We start from the raw sequence: 10,948 nt of genomic DNA on the forward strand, positions 1-10,948 counted from the left end.
ATAACAGTGAGGCCACACTTGTACACTAGTGTACACTGCAGGTCAATTTGGAGCATTTCTGCTTCTTGCTATTTCAAGAAGTGAAAAGGGATACAGCTAGAGAACAAAACACAATACCCAAATCAGGAGCACATACACCATGACATTGTGTGTTTAAGAACATAATTTAATTTGTGACTGAATGATCTTCGGTATTGTGTGTGTGGCCATTATTCCACTGACATGCATTGGTATTGGCTCAACCAGGTAGACAATGACCTCATTAGCTACTTTGTTGTTCTCTCCTGCGTGTATAATTATGTGCTGTGCATAACAAGTTTTACTAAGAAAAATATATCTTTAATTAATAGTCACCAGCTTTGTACCCACAATGCATGAAGTAGTATAATTATACAGTTGATAAAAGCCTATAGTCTACCATGAACATGTTGTAGCCTCATAAGCGGTCACCATCTTTAACTTCCATTCTTGAGTCCATCTGAAAGGTGTCAGCATTTAATGTTGACCACCTGATTTGCAATTGGCCACTTCTAAACCTGATCCCATGCATGCAGGCAATATTCTCCCTACTTCCCTATCACTCGGCTCTTAGTCACCACATGCAAGACACACGTTGCTATCCAGACAGTGACCACAAGACACACCAGACAGTGACCACAAATTAACACACACTGTATACTGCTGCATGCACAAGTACACAATGTGATATGGGATATGGGGTTAAGTGATACCACTTCCTTATAATTATAATGCAATGTAGAACACACACACCACACACACACACCACACACACCACACACACCACACAGAACACACACACCACACACACCACACACCACACGCCCACACACACCACACACCACACAGAACACACACACACCACACACCACAGAACACACGACTGGTTCTGGCCACCATTGATGGGTGCTGGAGCTCCTCTCCCTCACAAAGACCAACCACACTACGACTCAAGGAGACACTGCAAACATCGCTATTACCAGCCAAATGGCAAGTATCAGTTGACAAGATTGGACAAACAGTGTATAATCAAATGACTGCATGCCTATAATTATACTGTAAACCCTTTACAATCAAAAAGAGGTGCTGCAAATATCTTTTACTGCTTTTTTTTTGTGTCAATTATTTTTGTCCCCTTATCATTCACTCACATTTCACTGAACTATAATATACTAGTGCACAAATGGGGGGAAGTACTGTGTAGGGTTGACTGAGCCGCTCAAACACCAACAAGGTCAACAAGATGGGCTGGTATATGTAACTTACCATTAGTATTTTAGGTTCCCCATGAAGTGGCCAGTAACTTGGTCCACAGTATGATGCTGTTCCATTGGGCAAACTGTTTCCCTTGTTCAAATTCAGATAAGTTGGTAAGAGTTCGTGCACTGCATGGCGTGCGACAGCGGTTCAAGATAATGATTGATTCAACCATGCATAGATCAACTAGATCAACTAACATATGCACAAAACAATAACATATAGACTGTAAATACTAACTACAACAAAGACAGTGGAGCAGAGGCTCCCATAATTACACAGAGGGCGCTGCTATACTAGAGCACAAGCAATAAAGAGAACTATATAAAAGAAGTAATATAGTATCAGCCAGGAACCCATGTCATGCATGTGCAAACAGTACACACAGGATAACAGAAAATGACTAATGAAGTGATTAACTAGCTACTAGCAAACTTGAAAGTCATTACAAACTGAATCTACATAGTCCACAACAAGTCGATGAATATAATTGTGCATGCATGCAGGCTCACAATAAACAATGAAAACAAGCTATAACAGTAATTTTTTGTTTATACTGTTTACTGTTTCACGACATCGATGACAGTGTGCGTGACTTTGGGTGCATTGTCAGCTGTAGCTTGAGGAGGGGGAGGGGCTGGTCTGTAGTCCTCTGCGGTGAGGGGGGCTAGCACGTCCAGGGCAGGCTCTCTCAGCTGGTCTGGCCTCGTGGCAGGTCGGATGATGGGAGGAGTGATGTAACGATCAGGGTCAGCTTCTTCCATGGCTCCATCAGTGTACCGATCACATCTGCCCGCGTTTGTCCAGGTTTCATTGTTCTCCATTTCGTACCTTTCCAGTTTGCGAACTCGTGGAATCCTTTTTCTCAGTTTGAGTGAGTTTTGCAGAACAGGAACTTTCTTCAACATGTACTCGTAACAATGGTAGCAGACTATCACCACAAACAAAATAAAAGCCACTGCCATTGAAATGTTGGATATTATGACTTGACTCTCATTGATATTTCCTATGTAGAGGGTGCCATACGCTAGAATTGCAAGATTGAGGAAAAAGAGTGTTTCCAGTAAATCATTGAATCGTATTTTGTACACTGGATAATTCTGCGATTTGAAAACAATCAGTCCAACAGTTATAGATCCAGCTGATAGTACGGGGAGAGAAGTGTCCAAAGCCAAAAAGGCTGTTATTAGGTTATGAGCGATCAAAGAAAATAGGAGCAGTCCCACCCAGTAGCGATGCTTGGGAGTGAATGGAGCATGGTATGCATCCATGAAGCCATTGTAGTATGTGTTCTTAGTCCATTTCATGAGCTTCCATTTTGAACAGCGAGGAAACCATTGTCCAAAGAAGAGCACTACAGTGAACAATATACCAGAAATGAGGATTATGGCGGCAAAAACAAACCGAGGGACGTGACCAGGAGTGAAATATTGCACATTGCCGTCATACAACCAAACTATATCATTTGAATTGTTGGGAAAATCCAATACCTTGGTTGCACCCTCAGGATAGTCCAAGACCCTGTATTGCAGTGCAGCAATGATAAACCGCAAGAGTTTGGAATAAGAGAGTAGGACGAGTGTGCCTAGGGCAGCAACTGGGTTCCTGTTGGAAAGGAGCTTTGCAAATGAGTCAGAGTACTTGCTTAAAATGATTATTAAGAACATCAGAAGAAACAGGTAAGCAGGAAAGACCATTTGAAGGAGCACTTTTGCTTGAGAGTTCATTCTTTCATAAAAGCATGTCTCAATACCTAAGTCAAGATTCACCCACGATATGAAAACTGTCAAAGGGTTATGAAAAGGTATGAAGATCGACTGATTTGCAGCTAATATATTAGTGTAGAAGATCAGCCCATGGATAGTGCCTGTTGCTACAGTAATGTTGAAAACGAGAATGAATGCGACTAGTACTATGCCTGCCAGGGCAAACGGGAGTAGCAGGAGAAGGTGAGTGTTTGAGCAGAGTTCACATCGTGAAGTACCTAACACAAGACTGAGTCCTGGTTCACATTCTCCACACAAGACACCACTTCGATTGTAGGCACACTGTTCGTCAGGGTGGTTGCTTAGATTGATGTTGACTGGTTTTAGTACACAATAGTCAAATGTACAGTTACTAACAACATACCCATGCACTTCCGTTAGTGGTATTAGTCACTCCTATCCATATGTTGTTATTACTTTCCAATTTTATGGTCTCATTTTCATCAGAACAGTTTGTTATCTGATATTCTTGTTGCAACACTGGATCACAGTCACACTTGCACTCAATTGAGGACATGATTGGTTGGAGTCCAATAGGGCATTCACACTTTTGAAAAGAGATGTTTAGAATTTGTCTTGAAATTCCCAAATTGTTGCATGGACCATCAGCATAGAGTTCCACTTGAGCAGAGCTGTCTTGTGAGAATACATTGTACTCTAATTCTGTGCACTGATTGCCAACTTCTTGTTGTGCTTGTCCTTCTTTGAGACGATCAACTCTACTGCTCTCAGTTATAACAGAACTGTGAATTATGGCTTTATTCATTGGATTTCCAACTTGGTCTACAGCCATAACACTTATTGTGAATGCTTGTCCTTTTCTAACAGAAATGGTCTGGTTGGTGGTGCTACACAACTTCACTCTGACAGCCTTTGAAGCTATTGATGAATAATGCACAGTATTGTTCAAGTACTCAAATCCATTGTCTGATGAAGAGAGTTCGGCTGATACATCCACCGTACACCTGTCCAAAAGACCTCCGTAAATATCTGCTCCTGACTGGGTAGCTGTGTTGTTTGTCAGAAAAGTGTTGCGATTATTGATTGCACTGTTCAAACATTTAACTTCTTCATTAAATCCAGTCATTAATAAAGAAAAGAAAGCTTGGATCAAAGGTATCACACCCTTAATAGAATTGTTATCAAAACCATAGAGATCTATAGTTTGAATGAAGCACTCTGTTTGTGGCAGATCTCCTGCAGTAGTTACATCCTCTCCTCTACACACACCACTCTCAGTACTGTCTGCCACAAATATCCCCCCTCCATATTGAGCCGTGTTACTGTAGATTTCTAGTATGACCAGCGTTTTACCAAGCTCTAGCTCCACATCCTGTTTCAGAATATGTATCTTAGAACTTTGTCGTAAATAAATTCCACCTCCGCTATTGTTTGCTGAGTTTGACTTGATGTGGACGTGAGCGTGAGAAAAGGCCTTGATGTTTGAAGCGACTGCATAAATACCTCCTCCATTTTGAGCATCATTTCGATCTATAATACTCACAAACAGTACAGGTTCCATGTCACTACATGTACACAGGACAAACTGATGATTAAATATACAACCAGTAGTAACCTTCGAATCAAATTCAATTTCGCTTGAGTATGCATAAATCCCACCACCATTTTGTGCTGTGTTGTGAGAAATCTCTATGGGATAGTGAACAAAGAGTGTGCTCTCTCTCAGAAACACACCTCCTCCAACAGTAGCAGTATTGTTAGAAATGACCACTCCTTCTGCATTGATATAGATTTGACTCTGGACTGCTCTGATGGCTCCACCCTGCACACCACGATTGTTACTGAGAGTTGTGGGTCCATTGAACTCCACTCGACTGCTTAGAGCATACACAGGGTTTACATTATTGCTAACGGTGTTAACTCCCGTAAATGACAAGTTAGAATGCACTACGTAAATGATATTTTCACCCTCAAAATTGTCAAATATGCTTGTATTAGTAATTATCAAAGTTGCGATAGCAACCGCAATCACTCCATCTTGTTGGGTGGCTCTGTTGTTTGTGAGCAGAGAGTCGAAAATGATCACAGTGCCATTAGCAACAAAAAACACTGCACCAGCGTCAGCACTGTTATTTTTAAACATGACTTTGGAGACAGATATAGTTCCAGTATATACCAAAATCGCTCCACCAAGACTAGTTCCTCCATTACCAACTACAGCTTCATTGTCCGTTATATTACAGCTCATGATAGATGCATTACCCATGAAAAGTGCAATCGCTCCACCATTTTCAGCACTGTTGTACGCTAGCTCACTGTCAGAGATTGAGACACTCCCTTCCTGGCTAAAAATTGCTCCACCATGAACGATAGCACTATTGTTTAGTAGCGTACAGTTGTATATGGACAAATTACTTTCGAAGGTGTAAATCGCTCCACCATATTCAGCACTGTTGTACACTAGCTCACTGTCGGAGATTGAGACACTCCCTTCCAGGCTAATAATTGCTCCACCGATAACGATAGCACTATTGTACGCTAGCTCACTGTCGGAGATTGAGACACTCCCTTCCTGGCTAAAAATTGCTCCACCGATAACGATAGCACTATTGTTTAGTAGCGCACAGTTGTATATGGACAAATTACTTTCGGAGGTACTAATCGCTCCACCAATATAATAAGCAATATTATTTGTAAAGTTGCTCCAACTGATAGTCACATTTGCAGAGACCACAAACACTGCTCCACCATATGTAGTACCAGTATTAAAATTGAACCTTGAACCATTAATAACAGTTTGACTTGATTCAATGTTCACTGCACCGCCATCGTTACGTAAGAAGTCACTCTTTTCAATGTACACAGTATCAGCCTTAACAATCAATGCTCTGTAAGTGTTCACAAAGAGAACTTGTTCAATCGTCACAGTTACCGTACGAGTGATCCAGAGTGTACAAGCTTCCAACTTTAGCAATTTCAAGTCTACCAAATAGCATTGAGAAATGTACATATAGCCTGAACTACTTTCATCACCTGCTCCAGTGAAATGCAAACCTTCAATACTCAATGCACTGATATTAGATAACTGCACTCTACCAGAATTGTTCAAACTGATAGTGGCATTTTGGCCAGCAATAATCACCTCTCTGAAATTACAAATGTAAAGCATTTCACTTAATAAATGATCTCCAGGTAGAAAGCTCAAGGTGAGATTGTCTCCACCAGATAACAGGGCTGTTTGAACAAGCTGCTCGAGAGTGAAACAAGTTCCATTTCGATAGTTATTACACAAGTCGGTTGAATCCACTGGCACAATGTGATAGTGCTCACTCCTGGTAACAGTAGCTAGGGTCAGTAGCAGCACCAACCAGGTGCAGTGCATGTTCTCTCCGATACTATAAAATTACAAACATATTTAAATACCATTAATGCAGTATCAGTATACTAGCTGCTATTGCTGCTTCTAGTTTGACACCAAAACTTAAAATACTTGCTATAGATCATCTAGAACATGTGCATGGAACAAGATAGTGGTATCCAGAGTTTATGCAATTGAACTTAATAAGGCAAAAATTCTTATCAAAATCGTTCAGTTTCACTACACAAGTTTGCACAGTGATAACTGATAACTTACCTAATTCCCTTTCAGCTTACAAGATCCAAACACAGCCTCACTTGTGAATACAGCAGTGGAGTATGCGGAGACAAGTAGTCTTCCACAGGCCAGAGGGTTTATATAGTATCACGTATGTAGCTGTCATCAGACATAGTCCAGGCTTCCAATTCCCTGTATGTTTTTCTGTTCCCAGAAAACCCATTAGTTACATGTAGTAGCGGTACCACCCTGCTTCCCAGAAACTGAAAGGAAGTTTGTGGTTACCCCACACACCCACACACCACAGAACACACGACTGGTTCTGGCCACCATTGACGAGTGCTGGAGCAAATACCGACCACACAACAACTCAAGGAGACACTGCAATCGCTATTGCCAGCCATTAAATGGCAAGTGTCAGTTGACAAAAACAGATAAACAGTGTTCAAGCAAATGACTGCCTACTGTAACCCTTTATAATAAAACGATATGCTACAAATAATTATCATACTGCTGTTTGGGATCAGAATCATTTAAACTATAATTCAACACATTTGTGGCTGAGGAAACTTCTGACAAATTTCCGTATAGCATGATTGTATATCAACTTAAAACGTTTTTTCTCTACATCTAAGTCAACAGAGCTCCCAGGGGGGTCACCAGTTACTATGTGGGGGGCAGGGGGATTTGGTGGGAGGTGTAATTCTACAATAATTATTAGCATAAACTACACATTCTCTCCATATATTGTATACAAGTAGTCTTCCACAGGCCAGAGGGTTTATATAGTATCACGTATGTAGCTGTCATCAGACATAGTCCAGGCTTCCAATTCCCTGTATGTTTTGCTGTTCCCAGAAAATCCATTAGTCATGTAGTAGCGGTACCACGGTCTAACAAGCCAACAAAATTACTTGCTATGGCCTGCAAAATGCAAACTGTAACTGGTTTTAATCAAAACTGCCAAATTAGTGGACCTAATTGCTGTAGTAGCCTAAGACGTCAAATTAAAAATCGCCAAATTCTAATAGCTCACTCGCCAAATAATTATAATAGCCGCTAAATGTTCCAGGTGTCTCATATTTTGTCTGACTGAAGTGATGGTAGCTCTGATGGTAGCTCAGCTAACTTGTTGCTTGGTTCATTGTGGCAAAATGATATGAGCTAAAACTTGTATAAACTTGCTGCGTAGGGCTTGTATTTACTAGGCTCAAAATTGGATATTTTCGAAAGCAGCTTGTTGACCTCAAGCATTATATAGAAGGAGTGCTGTGAAAGTAGAGTAGTAACCCCTTGAGTTGTGTGAAAAGCCTGCAATAGCCAGCCCATCATTGACTTTTGTGATGTGTGGGTGGACTAAGTAACACAGACAGGTAATCACTACATTGTGGTTGCAGTGCTCTTGGAGTATAGCCTGCAAAGATATGGAAAACCAGGGGCGTAGGCAGGATTTTGAGGAAGGGGGGGCTGAGCTGAAAAGCTGGTTTCTGGCGCGAAGTCTCCGAAAATTTTCGGCGACCGGAAACCACACCTCCTAATTAATGACTAATTTCCGGGAATATTAATTTTGTTGTACTTGCTAATTTTATGATGTTACAATTTTTTTGTACTTGTAATAATGATTAATATGCATGAAAACATTGCTAATAATTATTTACATAATATAATTATATTATGATAATGTAGCTGATCAGTTACTTTGCTGGCTCTTCATCAGTACTCAGGCTGGCAGTACTAGAGCTTGGCAAGCTGGCACTAGAGCTTGGCAAGTTGGTACTAGATCTTGGCCTTGAGAAATAGTGGTCCAGTTTCTGTGACATAGTTGCTGCTCTCAAATCAACCTCTGTGGTAGATTATTGATCAGTTGCACAGTGCATTGCGCATGTGCAAGAAATAGTTTATAGCCACACCTGCTTCAATTAAATATTAACTGCATGCATGCTAAATAAGAAGCTAGATCTAGCTAGCTAGCTTAGTTACACTGAAGAATTAAAGTTACTAGTATAGTATAGCTAGCTCTTGGACATGCTGTTTGTCTGCCACTAATCTATACCAGTAATTCCCAGGCTAAAGACAGTCATCAGAGAAGTTGGGGCTCTTAGTGTGGCTTTTGCAGAGGAAGGGGGGGCTCCAGCCCCCAAAGCCCTGCCCCTCCCTACGCCCCTGAAAACCACTGTAGCTTTGTATACAAATTGATACAAAATTGATGTGGTGATGGTACACATTCTGTCAGACAAACCCACTCAAGCACACAAATAATCACACGATTGTGTTAGCTTTCTCCTGGGTGGCCACCTTTTAGATGTCCAGGTACCATTGGAAATTAAATGATCCCTAATTAAATGCATGCATTGAACATGTTATATTCCCCCCCCCCCCAGAGTGGAGGGTGTGTTCTATCGTATTGGACAGAATCTGGAGCGGTACAGGCTAGCTGGAACCAGTCGCTCACACCATTGACGACCATAATGCCAACTCTATATAAGGAATCAAATCAATGCATCCAATTATATGCGTTTAATTACAGTGAGCTCAGTGTTTAACTGATTACTGTTGTGTTTAACTGATTTTGTCGTTATTTCAATACCAATCCCATGCACTTTAATACAATGTGATAAAACCACACCTTTTATAAAATTGTAACCACACCCACAAATCACTCAATTATACGTGCGTAAATAACAATAATAATTATAGGAAATCCAGCTAAAATGTATAGACCGCAAAACTAAAATAAAATAAAGTTAATTCAGAGATGTTTTGTTGGTGAGGTGTCCTTCAATTTCTAACCTCCTTACGATCATGACCACATCATAACTATCTCCCTGCAGTGGACGAGCATAATTATAATTATAGTGTAACCTGCTAAACAAGTATTACAGTACATACAATTATGGACATAATATTAATACATATAATGCATGCACAATGGCTACACAGGTAATGTACATGTACACACAACACAACATTGAACATACAGTACAGTATAAATACTTGCCTTTTTAGATGCTTCTATAATCGAGATGAGCTTCTTCATACCAATGTGACACCTATAGAGAGAGGCACACAACGTCGGTAAATGATCTCAATCCACACACACACACACACACACACACACACACACACACACACACACACACACACACACACACACACACACATGCACACACACACACACACACACACACACACACACACACCACACTTATGCCTCCGTAAATTATGTGTTTGGACCTATGTTAGCAGTCCACCCTCTATAATAAAACCACTGTTAGTCTACCCAAGGGTAGCCATCACCATACTATTATAGACAGCCTCCACTCTCTACACTGTATAATAATATATATACTTACGATTTCTTGGTCAATCTTTGCCTGAGTGCTTTAGCTTGACTCATAATGATCATAATGAAATATACACAGGCTAACACAGTTGACTTGTTGGATGTACTGGTTCCCCCGAGGACCATTCGTATCACCACTCCTCGTCGGAGGTTCCACCTGGAATTTAAGACGGAAATAAAACGAGTCCAAACAATGTGAGAACATTACTATGATTATTTTAGTGTAGTGCTTGTGTGTGCAGTATTCAATTACTACATGTTTATGCACTCTTTATCTTTTCCTGTACACACCGTGATCATACATGCACGTACATGCTGCATGTACGTGCATGTGAATTATAGTGATCGAGCTCAGTTCTGAGAAACTTGTTTATGGTGGTCACAGTTGGGCAGACCGACAGGTGGCTGTAATAAAGATGTGGCTTGTTTGCTTGCACGGGTAGAAACATAATTATGCTAGGGAGATTTGAAGCTAATTGGTGTGGCTAGATCACAGACAGTCCTCATTAGACAGTGCACTGAGTCACTGACAAAGCATGCATATGTGGTGTAGGCTTAGCTTCCTCTGTGTGTGCTTAGCTTCCTATACAAATTGATACAAATTGATTGTGGTGATGGTACACATTCTGTCAGACAAACCCACTCAAGCACACAAATAATCACACGATTGTGTTAGCTTTCTCCTTGGGTGGCCACCTTTTAGATGTCCATGTACCATTGGAAATTAAATGATCCCTAATTAAATGCATGCATTGAACATGTTATACCCCCCCCCCCAGAGTGGAGGGTGTGTTCTATCGTATTGGACAGAATCTGGAGCGGTACAGGCTAGCTGGAACCAGTCGCTCACACCATTGACGACCATAATGCCAACTCTATATAAGGAATCAAATCAATGCATCCAATTATATGCGTTTAATTACAGTGAGCTCAGTGTTTAACTGATTACTGTTGTGTTTAACTGATTTTGTCGTTATTTCAATACCAATCCCATGCACTTTAATACAA

The 10,948-nt window shown here is 40.8% G+C and overlaps 2 protein-coding genes and 2 long non-coding RNA genes across 4 annotated transcripts; 1 reads left to right on the forward strand and 3 right to left on the reverse strand.

The window, feature by feature from the left end:
- Window positions 1-1,551: 1,551 nt before the first annotated feature.
- LOC135336944 (uncharacterized) lies at window positions 1,552-3,096 on the reverse strand. Its single transcript, XM_064532821.1, has one exon. The coding sequence runs from the start codon at window positions 3,000-3,002 to the stop codon at window positions 1,836-1,838; it is 1,167 nt and encodes a 388-aa protein (XP_064388891.1). The 5' UTR covers window positions 3,003-3,096; the 3' UTR covers window positions 1,552-1,835.
- Window positions 3,097-3,279: 183 nt separating this feature from the next.
- Window positions 3,280-4,672, reverse strand: LOC135336943 (uncharacterized). The gene has a single exon (XM_064532820.1). The coding sequence runs from the start codon at window positions 4,561-4,563 to the stop codon at window positions 3,394-3,396; it is 1,170 nt and encodes a 389-aa protein (XP_064388890.1). The 5' UTR covers window positions 4,564-4,672; the 3' UTR covers window positions 3,280-3,393.
- A 4,092-nt stretch (window positions 4,673-8,764) lies between these two features.
- LOC135337895 (uncharacterized) lies at window positions 8,765-10,939 on the forward strand. Its single transcript, XR_010395349.1, has 5 exons — window positions 8,765-8,907; window positions 8,979-9,123; window positions 9,604-9,672; window positions 10,020-10,135; window positions 10,720-10,939. It is a non-coding gene; the product is annotated as an uncharacterized LOC135337895 (long non-coding RNA).
- Window positions 9,017-10,221, reverse strand: LOC135337896 (uncharacterized). Its single transcript, XR_010395350.1, has 3 exons — window positions 9,951-10,221; window positions 9,596-9,647; window positions 9,017-9,422 (listed from the first exon to the last, which is right to left on the reverse strand). It is a non-coding gene; the product is annotated as an uncharacterized LOC135337896 (long non-coding RNA).
- Window positions 10,940-10,948: the final 9 nt, after the last annotated feature.

The sequence above is a fragment of the Halichondria panicea genome, chromosome 6 (assembly GCF_963675165.1).
Source record: "Halichondria panicea chromosome 6, odHalPani1.1, whole genome shotgun sequence".
NCBI lineage: Eukaryota > Metazoa > Porifera > Demospongiae > Suberitida > Halichondriidae > Halichondria > Halichondria panicea.

What these genes read in the sequence shown, in the direction of transcription:
- LOC135336944 (XM_064532821.1), bottom strand. Translation starts at nt 3,002, where the DNA reads ATGAACTCTCAAGCAAAAGTGCTCCTTCAAATGGTCTTTCCTGCTTAC.
- LOC135336943 (XM_064532820.1), bottom strand. Translation starts at nt 4,563, where the DNA reads ATGGAACCTGTACTGTTTGTGAGTATTATAGATCGAAATGATGCTCAA.